The sequence below is a fragment of the Podarcis vaucheri genome (assembly GCF_965113315.1).
Source record: "Podarcis vaucheri genome assembly, chromosome: 12".
Lineage (NCBI taxonomy): Eukaryota > Metazoa > Chordata > Lepidosauria > Squamata > Lacertidae > Podarcis > Podarcis vaucheri.
In genome coordinates, this window is record NC_138750.1 from 2,835,042 (window position 1) to 2,853,266 (window position 18,225).

The 18,225-nt window shown below is 42.4% G+C and overlaps 1 protein-coding gene across 2 annotated transcripts in view; it reads right to left on the bottom strand.

Annotated features, from left to right (window-relative positions):
* Positions 1–1,352: 1,352 nt before the first annotated feature.
* IGFBP3 (insulin like growth factor binding protein 3) overlaps positions 1,353–18,225 on the bottom strand; it is a 42,745-nt gene continuing 25,872 nt past the window's right edge. For both annotated transcript variants that reach the window (XM_082192908.1, XM_082192907.1), the window contains one exon: positions 1,353–1,512. In XM_082192908.1, the coding sequence (XP_082049034.1) occupies positions 1,387–1,512 (126 nt within the window). In that variant the 3' untranslated portion in view covers positions 1,353–1,386. The remainder of the gene's footprint in view (positions 1,513–18,225) is intronic.

Here is an 18,225-nt window from a genome sequence, read left to right on the forward strand (position 1 = left end):
CGGTAGTGGCGCCCGCCCTGTGGAACGCCCTCCCACCAGATGTCAAAGAGAAAAACTACCAGACTTTTAGAAGACATCTGAAGGCAGCCCTGTTTGAGGAAGCTTTTGATGTTTAATAGACTATTGTCTTTTAATATTCTGTTGGAAGCCGCCCAGTAAAGCAAGATGAGCGCCGCAACTCCAGAGTCGTCCACGACTGGACATAACTGTGAGGGGCCCTTTTACCTTTTTACATGTATTTTCATCTCTGTCTCTGAAGTAACTAAAATCCTCCTTTTCCAATCCGCCTAGTTAATGGCTTAATCAATCTTATAAACACTTTGGATAGAGCTGATCAGACTAGCCCAGATAAGGTTAATTTAGGAGTGAACACCTTTCCTGAACTGTAGTTAGACATATAGAGCACTTAATACAAATTAATATTCTTAGTATGGCAAATATAACTCTCATCTTAAAATAAGCTTCCCTGCTTGCTTTTCAAAACCCCTGCCATTTTTTGCTCCATGGACTTATGACATATCGAAAGGGTGAATACTACACTTATCTTGGAGATATAGATGCAGGCTTTGGAAAGTATTCTGGGGAAGAGAATTTGAAAGCATATGCTATAATGATTGTATAACATTTATGTTATATTTAAATAGTTTATTAAAAAAACAATTATATTAAATACAGACTAACAGAATATTCATAATACAGTATATTTTACAGAAAAAATAGCCAAGTAGAAACATGTTTCTTTAAAAAAAAGTTCTTTGAGCTTTCTTTTTAATAAAATATTTTACCCGTGAAGATAAAAGTTTCTCGGCAGACCTGTATAAAGACAAAATAAAAATGCTTTTACTTTGAAACCTTGGGTGTGATCCACTCCACACTATATTACTTATAAGTAATTTCACTGGAATAAAAATGAGCTCCATGCTTAACTCCCCAACTGAAATCCAGGCAACTTAAAAAGTGCTTAGCTTGGATTGGGTCTTATCCAGTATGTTTAATATCTTTACAAAGCTTACAGTCTATAAATTCTTCAACACAGAAGGAGAGTTATCTTTCGGGATCAAATTGGTCACAGGCTGTTAATTAAAAAAAAACACAAAAAACACAAAGTCAGTGGAGACTCCCTGAATCCATTCTGAAGTGCCTTTTAGCCCTTTAAATTTTTTCTGGGTATCCATAGTGCAGATTTAGTTGGGATTTCAGAACTCCTTGTGTGGCAAGATGGAAAGCCAGAAGTGTGTCAGTGGCAGGTTGCAGCTGCAGAGACCACAGAGACTGACTCCCTGCAGTATAAGAAGGGACAAAACTCTGAGCTCGCAAGTCTAGCGCAGTCTATGCTGCAGCCCAGTCATGCCACACGCAGATTCCACAGAAGGTGGTGGATATCCCTCATTTGCTTTCTAGATTGTAGCAATGGACATCTCCTTTCCCCTTCCCATCATATCCAGGGAGTCGCTGCCCATATTTATCCACACACCAGCAGTATCCTCTTTTTCGGCCTCTGGATGGACGACACTGCAAGACAAAAGATGAGATTTGATTAGTGGCAACAATCAAGCCAAATGTTTTTGGTGGCATTATGCCTGATGTATAGCATGGAAGGCAGATTGAGAGTACATGGATCAAAACTGTAGGAGAGAAACAGCAGTGACCTTACTGTGGGAGTCTGCCATAGATCGCCAAGCCAGACTGCAGACTTGGATGATGCCTTCCGAGAGCAGATTACCAAACATTCAAAAAGGAGATATATAGTAGTCATGGGAGGCTTCAACTTCCCTGATCTGTTGAAACTCAAACTCTGCCAAGAATGTAAGGTTCAACAAATTCATCCATTGCCTCACTGACAATTTCATTTCCCAGAAGGTGGAAGAACCAAGAAGTCCTCAACAATTGGGGGGGGGGGACTGAAAGATGAAGCTGAAGTACCTGGAAACTTGGGAGGAAGTTTCATGATACAGAGGTAAGGGAAAGCTGTGAGTGGTCAGACATGCACTCTGGACTTTAAGGCGGCCAATTTCAAAAAGCTGAAGCAGTTACTGGGTGAGGGGCACCTTGGGCTCCTACCAAAGCTCTGCTTTCCCCCAGTTCAGTTAACCCACACCAAAAACCTTGAAAAACTCTTTGGTGTTTTCCCTAAGTCAGAAAAATGTGCATGCATCTGGAGGCATCAGCAATATCTAACTACTTCCAGCACTCTTTCAATGTTTTGCCTGCCTTCACTCTTAAGCATAGCTGTCAACGTTTCCATTTTCTTGCGAGGAATCCTATTTGGAATAAGGGAATTTCCCTTAAAAAAGGGGAAATGTTGGCAGCTATGCTCTTAAGACTTGTCTCACTTGCAAAATCTGCTCATAAAGCAGGATGTATAGAGAACTGTTAGTGGTGTGCTGGCATAAACACATTTCCCATATGAGGAGCCATTTATCTGGGCACCTTAATGATGAAGGCACAATTCAGACAAGTCTATGCACTTTTAAATCCCACTGATCTCTGTAGGAAAGGTTTGTGATAGTCATCAATGCTCCATTTGAATTCAGCAAAACTTAAATGTGTTATAACTTTGGGTGGATATTGCCCTGAGGACATTGCATGAGGATGAAGGATCCCTGGGGCCACAGGCACAGTCATGCATTTTAAGACTGGGTTGTAGGGTTTGAATCCTCAAGCCCAAAGGAAGTCAGAGAATTTCTCCTGAGCTTGTGGTTTGAGACTCAAAGCCTGTGTTGTACATTGTCATCTTATCAGCGCTGCCAGTGCTGGGAAGGAGTGGAATTTTGATGAGCCACATAGAAGGCATACAATCAACGTTTACTTCCAATGCCAAATGACTGTTAAGGTTCTAATTATCGCACCATAAAAGCTATTCATAGCAGCCCCAAAATGTGAAGAAGCCTTATAAATCACATTAGTGTGTAACATTACACACTGCAGCTGTCCACCACCATGGAGCTGCATCAACCTTTAATGAGTCTATGGTAACCTCATGAGTAAGGGAGTTGCATATGGACCCTTTATTTGGGAAAGAAAGGCACTCAATTTTTTTACAGGCCACAAAGGGAGCACATGCCTGGCCAAGACACTGTGGCAACAGAAGCCACTCTAGTTGCATCTGCTTGCCAGAGGAATTCCAGGCTTGCAGCTGACATTTATGATCAGATACATAATCCCCTGCAACTGAGTTATCACTTCATATTGAAGGCCTACATGCCTCTTTCCTAATATTCAGGGCTGTATTTGTAAATAAATAAAAATAATTTCTAGAGAAAGCATTATTCCCTGACATGATTTATCTAAACAGCAAAAGCAGAGGTTTGCTCAGAAATAATAATTTAGTAAAGATGGTGGGCAAGAAAGACTATTTTCCTGAACTCCCCTTTACAAGTTAAAAATAGCAAAGGTTATGTTTGGAGCACACATATTAGGAAGCATCTCAGGTGGGGATAGAAAGCTCTCTCTTTAATATCTGTGAACTGTCATATCATGTGTTGCTTGGCAAACCTCCTTCTGCCAAATTGTAGAAGTTGTTGTCCACATGTTAACTGATTATTATTATCATTATTACTGTTTTATTTATACCCTGCCCATCTGGCTGTGTTGAATGTTGATAAGGTTTTATGGCATAGGATTCAGAGAGCACCTTACTGCCAAAAAAAATGTTTTTTTTTAGCATTGACATAGTTAGTTTGTTCAGGAGTGTTATATTTAGAGAGCTTGGCATGAATTTTGCCAGTCTTCACCTGGGAACACAGGAAGCTGCATTAGATGAAGTTAGACCACCGGTCCCCCTTATTCCACACTGGGGAATGCTGACGGACTCTGACAGCCCTGCCTAGAAACCCCCAGCCTAAAGTGGGCATCTTCGGCCTGTGCTACCTGCCCTCTGGCAGACACGTTGCACTAGAAGGAAGCTGCCCTTGAGGGAACAGAAGCCACAGGACCTAACAATCCTCTCTCTCTTCCTCTTCTAAAGAAAACAAAAAGGAAGGAAATAATGGATTATCTAGGACAAAATTATTCTTTTAGGCAACTTTAATGGAGTTACGCAACCGGATTAGGACAGAAGGGAAAAAAACATAGCAAACGAAATAAATTACCAAACACTTTCTTCCAATTAATAGATTTAATTTGTCTGAATGATGCATGGAAGTTTAAACACCCAATGGAAAAGGAGTTCACCCACTTTTCTGATCCTAACAACTCAGCAGGAAGAACTGATGGAATCTGGATTACTAAGAACATGTTGAGTGAAGTCCAAAAAGCTGAAATTCATCCCAGAACCATCCCAGATCACAGTTTGGTGGAAATTTTGTTAAAAGGAAAAGAGAGGAAATTAAGGTAAAGGTAAAGGTTAAAGGTAAAGCTAAAGGGACCCCTGACCATTAGGTCCAGTCGTGACCGACTCTGGGGTTGCGGTGCTCATCTCACTTTTTTGGCCGAGGGAGCCAGCGTACAGCTTCCAGGTCATGTGGCCAGCATGACTAAGCTGCTTCTGGCGAACCAGAGCAGCACACAGAAACGCCGTTTACCTTCCCGCTGGAGCGGTACCTATTGATCTACTTGCACTTTGACGTGCTTTCGAACTGCTAGGTTGGCAGGACCTCGGACCGAGCAATGGGAGCTCACCCCGTCGCGGGGATTCGAACCGCCGACCTTCTGATCGGCAAGTCCTAGGCTCTGTGGTTTAACCCACAGCACCACCCGTGTCCCTGGAAGAAAGTTACATTATGCTTATCCCAAAACAAGTTGATTTAACAAACCTAGCTAATTATAGACCAATCATATTGCCCTTCTAAACAATGACTACAAAATGTTTGCAGACGTTTTAGCCTCCAGGGTCAAAACAACTCTCCAAGAATTGATACATAGAGATCAGACTGGATTTCTACCTGGACGTCTCATGCAGTGTTATTCATGTGTTGGACTACTTGGACTTTAAAATAGATAAACCTGCTGTGATTATGTTAGTTGATGCTGAAAAAGTGTTTGATAATATCTCATGGAAATTCATGAAAGAATTATCGAAAGAAATGAGGTTTGGAGATTTTTTTGTAGAGGAATAAGTGCTATATATGCTGAACAGTGAGCTAAAATAATCATTAATGGCAATATCATGAAGGAATGCCAAATTAACAAAGGTACATGCCAAGGCTGCCCTTTATCTCCTCTAATATTTATTTTGGTATTGGAAATCTTAAATAAAAAAATATAAGTAGTCAAAGGGATAACCTTAGGGAACCGGGCTTATAAAATAAAGGCTTTCACCGATGACTTGCTCATAATGACGGAAAATCCAAAAGAGAGTCTATCAAAAATAATTGAAATAATACAAGAATTTGGTGAAGTAGCAGGCTTTAAATTGAACAAAACAAAAACAAAATTATTGGTTAAAAATACATCAGTTCAAGAAAAAGAAGAAGTGGAAAAAACATTTGGCCTGAAAATTTGCCAAAAAGCAAAGTGCCTGGGTATTTGGCTAACCCCAAAGAAGAGCAACCTGTTTCAGGATAATTATGTAAAAACTTGGGAGGAGATCAAAAGAAACTTGGATATTTGGACTCAAGTTATCTTTTACAGGAAGAATTTCAGTTATAAAAGTGAGTGTACTACCTAAATTACTTTTTCTATTTCAATCGATTCCTGTGCTAGGTGGGACGGGCTGCCTCAAGGAATGGGAAATATCTATTTCAAGGTTCATCTGGCAGGGGAAGAGGCCCAGAATCAAATATCAGATTTTAATTGACATTAAAGACATTAAAGCCTTTCCCTGCCAGATTTAAGATTGTATTACGAGGTGGACTGTCTTACGTGGCTAAAAGAATGGTGTACACTCAAAAATCCAGAACTGCTTGATTTAGAGGGATACAACAATAGGTACGGCTGGCACGCATACCTAGCATACAAGAAAGTAAAAGTACACCAAAACTTCCTGAACCACATTATTAGGAAATCACTGTACAAGATCTGGGAAAAATATAAAGATCTCTTAGAACTTAAAGTGCCTTGATGGATATCTCCAACTGAGGTACTAGCGGTAAAAAGAAAAAATACAGAGGGAAATTGGCCGACATACCAAGTTCTATTGAAAGACGAGGAGAACCAATTAAAGTTGAAGAAATTTGAAGAAGTGAGAGAATACATTGCTGACTGGTTCCAATATTTCCAATTGTTTGAGAGATTTAAAGTTGACAAAGGAAAAGGCTTCGCTCTAGAAAACTCAAGATTTGAAATACATTTAATCAAGACCAAAACCAAAGTTCTCTCGAAAACATGCCGACTCCTCCTTGACTGGGAAGTCAAGGAGAAGGAGGTTAAACCAACTATGATTAGATGGGCCCAAGATTTTGGCCACAATATAGAGATACCACAAGGGAAAACCTCCAAAAGATGTTCTATCGCTGGCATTTGACACCTTGCAAACTAGCTAAGATGTATAAAAACCTTGCAAACAATTGCTGGAGATGTGGAGAGCCTGATGGAACTACATTGCATTATGTGGTGGACATGCAAAAAGATTAAACCATTCTGGAATGATATTTATCTTGAACTTAAAAGAATATTGAAAGTGAATATCCTGAAAAAAACCAGAATCATTTTTACTGGGCATTACTGGTTTAGAAATTCCAAAAAAGATATAATAATAATAATAATAATAATAATAATAATAATAATAATATTTATACTCCGCCCTCCCCAGGCTCAGGGCAGCTAACACTGAATATAAATACAGTAAAAATATAAAAAAACAAAAAAAAAACAGTTGATTAAAGTATAAGATAGAAAAAGGAAAATCTTTTTGTATGCTGCCACAGCTGCGAGGGTTATAATATCTACACCTTGGAAAAGTGGATACATGCTGTCAGCGGCTGCCTCAGGTCTCAGCTCACAAAAGACCAACGCCAAGCTCTTCTTATATACAAGGATGTTTATTGCAGTTCATTATTGGTTCCACAACCGAGGCGCGCAGCCCCTAGTCTCTAACGTCAGACATTTGAAGTCCCCTCTGAATCAGTCCCGCCCCTACACCAACTTAAGAGGCTTGTGCTAGACCACCTCTTCCTGTCTTTCCTTTTCCGCAGGGTCTTTCTGCCCCCCTGGGTTCCTTCCCTCCTGCTCTCTCCTGAAGCGGATCCCTCAGATGCCTGTTCCCCCCTCCTTCGTGCTTTGGGGCTGGGCTCCTCCTCCGGGCTTTCTCCATTTCCGCGCGCCTCCACATTTGAACTTGGCGCGCGCTCGCTACCCCTGACCTTCCTTTTGACACTTACACTACTCCCTGTACTACTCTCCGCCTCTTCCGGCAGGACGTTCTCCCCCGATCTCCTTCCCCTGTCTCTTTCCTGCTCCGCTCCGTGTGTCACACTGGGAACCCCCCTCTCTTCCCTTCGTTCCTGCTGGGAAGCCGGCCCCGATCTCCCACACCCGCTCGGGGCTTCCCTGCTGCTTCCCTGCTCCTGGCAGGTCCTCCCCTGTGACCCCCCTTGTCCTGACTAGGGGCGCCCCCTCCTGAGAATCCTCCGATTCACTTGAGAGACTCATGGAAGATCTCAAGTCACTGTCATCCTCTTCCTCACTGCCCTGGGATTCTTCCTCGTCGCTCTCCGTCTCCTCCCTCACCTGTGCCTCTGTCTCTGAACCCCTGACACATGCCCACCAGATTTGATTGGACGTTGGAACTGACAGAATATGTGAAGTTAGATTATTTATCAGAAAGACAGAAAGAATTAAATATAAATCCAAGCAGGAGTTTGTTTCAAATTGGAAATGTTTTAAGGAATATTTAAAAAGTACAGTGGTGCCTCGCAAGACGAAATTAATTCGTTCCGCAAGTTTTTTCTTCTTGCGAGTTTTTCGTCTTGCGAAGCACGGTTTCCCATAGGAATGCATTGAAAATCAATCAATGCGTTCCTATGGAGACCGTCCGGGGACAGAGGGGAAGCGCCGCGCGCCTTCCCCTCTGTCCCTGGACCTGTCTAAAGCAAGGGGCGGCGGGGAGAAGATTGCTTCTCCCCGTTGCCTGCCCCACAATCTCCGGGGACAAAGGGGAAGGCGCGCGCGCCTTCCCCTCTGCCCCCGGACCTGTTTTAAAGCAAGGGAAGGGGCAGCGGGGAGAATCGCTTCTCCCCGTTGCCGCCCCTTGGTTCAAAAGGGGTCCGGGGAGAAAGGGGAAGGCGCGTGCGCCTTCCCCTCTGTCCCCGGAGATTGCGGGGCTGGCAACGGGGAGAAGCAATCTTCTCCCCGCCGCCCCTTGCTTCAAAAGAGGTCCGTGGACAGCGGGGAAGACGCGCTGCGCTTCCCCGCTATCCCCGGAGCTTGCGGGGCAAGCTTCGTTTTGCGAAGCAAGCCCATAGGGAAATGCGTCTTGCGAAGCGGCTAAGAAAACGAAAAACTCCTTCGTCTAGCGAGTTTTTCGTCTTCCGAGGCGTTCGTCTTGTGGGGCACCACTGTAGTTGCTCCAATCTGAAAACGGTAGCGGTCTTTGAGTAATTTCTGTAGATAATAAATATCAAAAGGAAAACACATAGAAATGGCAATATCTTAAATAATAAGAAAATAGGTAAATATAGGCAATAAGTTTACTAGCACAAAATGGAAAGGGACGGGAAGTCATTTATTTATGAATAATATGATTTTAAAAATTGCATCTTTCCTTCTTTTTATGCGCGTGTATGTAACGTTTGATGATTTAGGGTTGGTAATAATAATGAATATAAATATACTTTGGAAACAGATGTAAAGTTATGATGTAAAGATACAATTGTGAGCAATAAAGCAGAAAAGATTTTTTAAAATTAAAGAAATAAAAATGAAGAAAACAAAAAGGTGTTCGCAAAGAAGGATTATCTTAAGAAAAAGAAAACCTATCCATCACCAAGGACTATGGCTTCTGCCAAGCCCACCATGATGGTCTTTGAGAGCCAGATGAGATGTTCCAGTTTCTGCATGTCTCCTATTGGCCCTCTACAGGTGCAAAGGAATCTGAAGCCGAGAGTCTGCTCAGAGCCTCCTTTTCTTCCTCACAGATGTCAGTCACACTTTCAGCACTGACAGTCAAGGGGTAGGTAAACCAACCATTTCGCCAGTTGTATTACGGTGCCTGGGAAGAAGCAAGGAGGTATGCCGCCTCTTGCTCAGGGGCTCCGCTAGGTGCTTAAAGGACTCGGGATGGAGGTTCGTGACACAAATTTGCACAGCCTAATTTATCTGTAGAGATACCTCTAGGCAAGGCAAGTGTTGGGGTCTTACCAGCAGTGCACTTTAAGCCAAGTGACTACATGTACTTTTTTTAAAAAAACGGAAGGAAAAGGTCCACACAGAAATCCAATGAGGCCACAGCTGGAGCATAGTGAGGAAAGTCCCTGGGTGTCTCCTAGCAACTGCATGACAAGGAGACCAAACTAACCGATGCTTTTAAAAATATGCTGGTTTCCCAAATTAGTGATGCATTTCACAAATGAGGCCAGCTTCCCTGCAGAGACTGCTGCCCTGCCCCCCCCCCCAGTTGTGAGGCAAGACTGAAGCATCATCCACATGAACTATGACAACTGCAAGAAGTCCTGAAGATACTCACAAAACAAGAGGTTTATTTGCATGCTGAACTCTTTGGGCTATTTAACCCCTACTTTCTGCTAGGTCTCTAATCCCTCAGCAAGGACAGTTTGGGAACAGCGGGTGCCTCTTTCCCTGCTCTGGCTGCGGCCTCCTGTCATGGAGCCAGCATCACCCACAACCTTCCAGGGTTTGTGTTCATCCAAAAGCTGCACATTGTGCTGGGCAGACTCCTCTCCCTCCCAAATGTTTGCTTCATCCATGTTTATATCATTACAGTATATGAACTAACACAGCTTTATTCTAGCAGAAAAATAAAGGGTGTATTCTCTTAGACCTTCAGACAGGAAAAGCAAACATCATGCCACATGCTAGAATAGCACAATGCTGGCTGCCCTACAGAGAGATCCTCAAGGGGTTGGCCGGCTGGCACTCTGTGCATGCAACAATCCTATGTGCTGAAATGGAGCCCTGCCCCAGAACGAGAGGAAAACCTGTGGCAGAGTTCACAATTGGCTGAGTGCTGGTGGGGAGAAGATGTCACCACTTTTCTTCATTTGTCCCTTTGCTACATAGGTGAATTTTGGATCAAGTGGGTTTAAATACAACTTCTTCAAGACTTCCGGAGGCGGCGCGAAACAAGTAATGGCGGTCCTCTTCGCGCTGCGAAGAGGGGCTCCGCAGGAAAGGGTCGTTCGCTGCGGCAAAGCGACGACCCATTAAGAAAAACCACGAGCAGAGTGAGCTCGTGGCCGTGGGATCCGGCGGGCACCTAGAGCGACCCCCAAAACGAAGAAGGGACCCCGTAAGGGGCTCCGGAAGCGCGGAGGGGAAGCGGTGCTGTGGATTCATCGCTCTTTCTGCGGGAGTGAAGCCGCGCGGCTGTTACGGATGAGCGCCGACCTTTCTTCCTTTTACATTGGATTACAAACCAACTACTCGTGAGTAAGATTCACCTGAAATTGGATTACAAAATTTATGAATTTGGCTGAAAGCGGGAGACGAGAAAAAGGAAGTCCGTCTCCCGATGGTGCTTAGTGATCAAAGGCAAAGGATTTGACAGCTGGAAGCAGCACAGAAGGGCTTTAAAACGAGAGAAATCATACGCTTAGAGAAACTGGAAACTGAAAGGCAAGTTACTCTTATTTCTTTGGGATTGGTTCTAATTTTCTTCATGGGGACTTTCTCCTCTGCTGAACTTACTAAAAAATTTTAAAGACTATAAAAACCCCAACTCCGGGCTTGCAGCGGGACAAAAGGCTGTTTTGCAGATACATTTACAAATCTGAAATGGATATTTAGAGGCATCTCTGTTGGATACAATTTAACAACTGTACTTTGCACCTTTTAAGAGACTTGTGGCAACATTGTGAGAGCTCTGCTAGAGGGGAAAGGTCTTCTCCAAAGACTATTGTTAATTTACTTAATTGCAGGAACTTTAATGGCGACTGAAACTTTGTTTCTTCTTCCCTGAACTGTAACATTACTCCCTCTAGTGGAGCTTGGGATTTACAATTTCCTGAGAACCAACTTTGCTTTGTCTCTCTGTGGTTTGGTTGTTTACTCCAAGGCCTGCCTTTCTCATGAAATTTTTGACAGCCTGACCTTGAATCCAAAGACAGGTGGGGAATGAGCGACAGAGTAAAAACAAGAGCTGCGTCGAAGGCAGGGAAAGGCAAATTGGCACAAACAACCCTATTTTCTCAGGGACGTAGATCTTCAGTCCCTGCTGTTTTACAGACTGCACCCTCGCCAACAATTCCAGCTGAAGAAGCTGAACAATTAACAGGTGAGGATATGGCATCTGGAGGATCTAACACTTTGTTAGAGGAAATGCTACAACAATTCGCAATTTTGAATAAAAAAGTGGATGACCAAACTGCAAAAATTGATTTAGCCACATCCTCAATTACCAAACTTTCAGAACAGGTGGCTAAGCACTCACAAGATATTGGAAATCTAAACGACGTAACATCCGAAAATCGAAAATTGGCGGAGGCTGCGAACCAAAAAGCAGAGGCCGCAGCAAAAGGAGTGGAGGAACTGAAAGGAGAGGTAAGGCCGCTCCACAAACATATTACTGACCAGCAGGCTTACCTGTCTTTGGTGGAACTGCGAAATAGGGAAAATAATTTGAGATTACGCTCTATCCCAGAGATTGAGAAAGAGGACTTGATAGGCTTCCTAACAGCAGAATTTTCTAAATTCTGGGGTGTAAATGAAGATACAGATTTTAAAATAACAACTGCATTTAGATTGGGAAGAGCCGCCGGGAAAGACAGGCCCAGAGACTGTTTGATCATTCTAAGGACTAAACAGGAGAGAGACAAGCTACTTGACCTACATTTTAACAAAGCACTTGTGATACAGGACAGAAGAGCACAAATCTACAAGGACATCCCTAAGCAACTACTGGACCTCAGATCTAACTATACTGATCTAGTTGGACTTTTGAGAGGCAACGGAATACCATACAGGTGGGAGTTCCCACAAGGCCTTTATTTTAAATACAAAGGAAAGAAGATAAAAATCAAAACGAAAGAAGACAGCCAGAAGTTCCTACACGACCACGGAGAAGACTTGCAGAAAGGAGCAGTAGCTATTTGGCCACCACCAGAGTTTGGAAAAGAGCCATCACCTTCGGATTCGGACAAAAAAGAAGACACCCAATAAAGAGTAACAACAGATTGATACAGGATGTCTCTGCAGCTGTATAGCTGGAATATTAATGGCGTGAATTCCCCGGAAAAACGCAAAAGAATCTTCCACATTTTAAAGAAAGAAAATTTGGATATAATCTGTCTGCAAGAAACCCATGTGACCAGGTTACACAAGAAGGTGTTAATAAATAAAAGATTAGGCCAAGAATTTATTTCATCAGACAGAGTTAAAAAGAGAGGCGTGGTGATTTACGCCAAGGAGAATCTTTCACCAAAATTCTTGTTTAAAGATGAACAAGGAAGAATCCTGGCTATTGAAATATCGACCCAAGGAGAGAAAATTTTGATATTAGGAATCTACGCACCAAATGAGGGGAAATCAGAATTTTACAAGAAGCTGCATGAGACATTACTGGACTATCTGGATTATTCTAACATCACTATGATGGGAGATATGAATGGGGTTGTCTCTACCCTTATGGATAAGTCACAGAACCAGAATTTGACCAAAGATGGAAGATTACCAAAAACCTTCTTCGAATTAACTGACAATATGGATTTAATTGATTTATGGAGGACGAGAAACCCCCTAGGTAAAGAAGGAACCTTCTTTTCTGAGGCCCATCTGTCATGGACAAGAATCGACCAAATTTGGACAACTAGAGGGCTGGCACCTAAGACTACAAAAATAGAAATCTGCCCAAAGACATGCTCCGACCATAACGCTCTGAAAATGGAAATGAGATTTACTACTGCCGATTCCTTCAGATGGAAAATGAATGACAACCTGTTAAGAGATCAAGAGACTGTAAAGAAGGCCCAAAAAGCTTTAAAGGACTACTTTGAAATCAACTTGAATACCTCGGTGGAAAAAAGAATAATCTGGGACGCGAGTAAAGCTGTTATGAGAGGGTTCCTGATACAACAGAATACGATCAAGAAAAAGTTCTGGAATGGTAAAAAGGACAAGATATTGGAGAAGATAAGAGATGGTGAGAAAAAACTAAGATTAAACCCAAAATCAAAGGAGATTTTAAGAGAAATCAAATTCCACCAGTCACAATATGCGAAACTGATCAATCAAGAAGTGGAATGGAAGATTAAACAAATGAAACAAAGATCTTTTGAGTCGGCGAATAAATGTGGGAAACTGCTAGCTTGGCAGTTGAAAAAGAGACAAAAATTAAATTATGTTACCAATCTAGAAGTTGAAGGAAAGAACATTCAGAAACCGGGAGAAATTAGAAAGTGTTTCCAGAAATATTTTAAAAAACTGTATACACAAGGATCCGAGGATGCAACTGAGATAGAACAATTCTTGAAAGAAAATGGCCTTCCAGAATTATCTCAAGAGAAGAGATCAATCTTGAACTGCAAAATAACACAACAGGAAATTGAGGATGCCATTCAGAACATGCAGCTAGGCAAATCTCCAGGCCCTGATGGACTTACCTCCAAATATTATAGGACCTTAAAAGACTACTTGATACAACCATTAATGGAGGTTTGCAACCAGATTATGGGGGGAGGGAGGGCACCAGATACGTGGAAAGAAGCATTCATCACACTGATACCTAAAGTGGAAACTGAAAAGACTCAACTTAAGAACTACCGCCCCATCTCACTCCTAAATGTGGATTACAAAATATTTGCGGATGTTTTGGCTAATAGATTTAAAAAAGTACTAAATGAAGTAATCCATAAGGACCAAGCAGGCTTTCTCCCAGGTAGACATTTGTTTGATAACACCAGGAATATTATCGATATTTTGGAACTTTTACAAACAAATATTAACACCAAAGCAGTGTTAATTTTTATCGATGCGGAGAAGGCCTTTGACAACATTTCTTGGAAATTTATGAAGAAAAACTTGGAAGGGATGGGAGTGGGAAGGGGGTTTGAGAATGGAATAGAGGCAATCTATTCAGAACAAAAAGCTAAGTTGATAGTGAACAATGTGGTGACAGAAGAACTTCATATTGAAAAAGGAACACGCCAGGGGTGCCCCCTATCCCCTCTGTTGTTTATTTCAGTCCTGGAGGTTTTGCTGAATATGATAAGGGAGGATCGGCAGGTACAAGGAATACGGGTCGGAGCGAAACAATATAAACTGAAAGCATTTGCAGATGACTTGGTTTTAACATTACAGGAGCCAGAACCTAGTACAAAAAGAGTTTTGGAATTGATTCAGAAATTTGGTCGGGTGGCGGGTTTTAAGTTGAACAAACAAAAAACTAAGGTGTTAGGGAAAAACTTGACGGTTACTGAAACAGAGGGGTTTCAGAAGGAAACAGAACTAAACATTGTTAAAAAAGTGAAATACCTGGGGGTCAATCTGTCCTCTAAGAATTTGAATCTATTTAAAGATAACTATGAAAAATGTTGGTCAGAAGTTAAAAAAGATTTAGAAATTTGGTCAAGATTGAAATTATCCTTGTTAGGCCGAATTGCAGCTATAAAAATGAACGTTTTGCCAAAGATGTTGTTTTTGTTTCAAGCCTTGCAGGTCGTGGACAGAGTGGAATGCTTTGGAAAGTGGCAGAGGGATATCTCTAGGTTTGTCTGGCAGGGCAAAAAGCCCCGAATAAAATTCAAAATATTAACTGATGCAAAGGAGAGAGGGGGGTTTGCCCTGCCGGACTTAAGGTTATATTATGAAGCTGCGGCCTTCTGCTGGATGAAAGATTGGATCTTATTGGAAAACACTGATGTCCTTGATCTGGAAGGCTTCAACAATTCGTTAGGTTGGCATGCGTATTTGTGGTATGACAAGGGGAAAACACATGGAATGTTCAAAAACCATATTGTCAGGAAAGCAATATATATGGTTTGGAAAAAATACAAAGACTTATTGGAAAGTAAAACTCCGAGGTGGATTTCACCAATAGAGGCCAAAGCTCGGAAAACATCCAATATGGAGGCATATTGGCCGAAATATTGGGAAATAATAGAAAATATTGGAGGTAATTGGAGGTTGCAGAGCTTTGAAAAATTAAAGGATAAGGTGCAAAATTGGCTACATTATGCCCAAATTAATGAGGTTTTTAAGCTAGATAAAAAAATAGGGTTCCAGGTGGAAAAATCGAAACTTGAGACAGAGTTGTTAGAACCAAAGACCAAGGTATTATCGAGAATGTACAACTTGCTGCTTAAATGGAACACTCAGGATGAGACAGTTAAGTCAGCCATGATAAAATGGGCTCAAGACATTGGTTACAACATTATGTCTGAGGACTGGGAAAGGTTATGGACCACCGGTGTGAAATTTACGGCATGTAATGCCTTGAAAGAAAACATTATGAAAATGGTATACAGGTGGTACATGACCCCAGTCAAACTTGCTAAGATATACCATTTGTCTGACAATAAATGTTGGAAATGCAAGGAGGCTGAAGGGACATTCTTTCACCTCTGGTGGACTTGTCCAAGATTGAAGGCCTTTTGGGAAATGATCTATAACGAGTTAAAAAAGGTGTTTAAGTACACCTTCCCCAAGAAACCAGAGGCCTTCCTTCTGGGCATTGTCGGCCAGAAGGTGTTAAAAAAGGATAGAACCTTTTTTATGTATGCTACAACAGCAGCAAGAATCCTTATCGCTAAGCATTGGAAGACCCAAGATTTGCCCACACTGGAGGATTGGCAGACGCAATTGATGAACTATATGGAATTGGCCGAGATGACTGCAAGGATCCGAGACTTGGGAGAAGAGGCAATGGAGGAGGACTGGAAAAAATTTAAAGACTATTTGCAAAAGTATTATAAGTTGTATGAAACATAAGACGCCGTATGATTTGGAACGTTAGCCCCAGCAATGAAATTTAATTATTTATGAAATTGATAACACTCATGAAAGAATCAAAGTTTAAACGGGTAAAAAGGATATTATGTTATATCTTTAGAGTAATTGGAGAATAAGAGATTTAAACCTAAATTGCAACTGAAAATATAAAGAAACATATGAAATAAGGGTATAATTTGCTGATAACTTTATTATCAAGAATGCATTATGTGGGAGATGTGGGGAAGTCCAATGGAAATTTGAAGTGAGTTGTCGAAATGGTTATGATTTTCTGTTCTTTTTTCTTTTTTTCTTCTGTTCTGTCTTTCCTTTTGTTTTCTTTGTAATTTGGAAAAAATGTAATAAAAAATTATTATAAAAAAAATAAATAAATACAACTTCTTCAATAACTGTTGTCATTTGTGAGTGTTTTGTGAGGGGTGTGTGGGAGCAACTGATGGACCATAGTGGATCACTGGCATGCAAAGCCACTACGTGGCACCAAAATAAGGACAGGGGCATTGTCAGGGTGGGACAGAGCACAGAAGAAATCACTTGCGTACATCAGCTCAAGAGGCTTTCTGCAATCTTCCATCCAGCTACATATAATCACAATATTATGTTGCTGTGGATGTGCTTCTCATAGGGCAACACAGCAGGAAGGAAACTATGTGAGCCTGTTTTTCTGCCACCAGAGAATGAGTAGCTAGGGCAGAGGATTAGGGCAGAGAGTGTCTAAAGCAAGCAAGATTAACAAGTATTCATTGCTTGAATACTTAAATTTTCTGCAGATTCACCAACAAAGAATCACAAAACTGTAGAGCTGGAAGGGACCCCTGCAATGCAAGAATCTCCACTAAGGTATCCATGACAGATGGCCATCCAACCTCTGCTAAAAACCTCCAAGGAAGGAGAGTTTGCAACCTCCCAAGGGAGACCTCTCCACTGCAAAACAGCTCTTCCTCCCAGAAAGTTCTTCCTGATGTTTAGTCGGAATCTCCTCTCTTTCAGAGTCTCCTCAAACTGCAACGGTGCCTCTTGCTCGCCTGGGAGATGTGCCTATAGAAACCTCTGACTGCTGTGTGGCTGCTCGGAAGGCCAATGTCCTGCTGCTCACACTCCAAGCTCAAGTGGCGACCGACTCCAGGGGTTAGTTCCCTTGGAATGTAGCTCAGCGGAGCCAGTGGTGTCTTTAGGGTATGTGGTTTTCTTTGCACCTTTTTAGCACTTCAGTGGGTCTTGCTTCTCCATTAGATTTCTAGGGAAGCCCCCAATTCAGCTTTGCGTCCAGCACAGAGCAAGTCATGTCCCTTGGTCTTTGACTTCCAGCATTAACCAAAACTCCTTGGCTCACTGCTCCCCATCCTAGAGGGACCTGGCATCTAGCCAGGTGAAGCGTGGGCAGGTGAGGAAATGCCTACCTCCTTCTGGGAGAGCAGCATCCCTTCGTTGCCACGACGGCCACACAGCTCACTCTGGGACATGCTGATGAGAACACTGAAGGGGCCAAGCAAGGCCAGTCAATGCCTTATAAAGAAGCCAGCCAACTGGTTCAGCATGTTCCCCTCGCACAGATTCTCACAATCCTACATTCACAGGCTCCCTGGTCTGGAAGGGACCCCTAAGCCTGTAACAATATAATTCAACTTCCTGCACACAGGAAACTAGCATGTCAGGGAGAAGGGTTCTACCTTAGCCCTCTACCTGACAGTTTTTGTCATGTGAAGTGTTGGCGGGAGATGAAGGAATGTAAGCATACAAATCCCTACTTGCAGTCTGAAGTGGGACATCCCAGGAACAGGTTGAGCGAGAACAAAGCCTTCTAAGCTGGTTTGCTTTACATGCTGCATCATTTTCCTACCTGCCGCTTTTCTCTCACAGCTCCCCTTTTGAAATGTTTTTCTACCCCCGACTTTGGCAGAGCTACAGATGTACACTCCCTCCTGACATGAAGCAACACACAGTACAACGCTTGCTCCAGAGGAATTATGAACTGAAATTGGGGGGAGGGGGTGGCCAAGCTGGCAGTGGAGAGGACTGTGCAAAAAAAAAAAATTAAACTGCTCTGTGTCTGACAGGACAGAGCCCCAAGAGGACATCTGAACATATCCATAGTGCTGGAGTGCAAACAGTCCTCCTGGAGCAGCACAGCTGCTGGAATTTCAATGCCCACCCCATGGAATAAATCCAAGGTTCAAACTAATAAGGAGTCAGGCATCAGCTGCTGCTGCATGGAGCCTGCGTCTG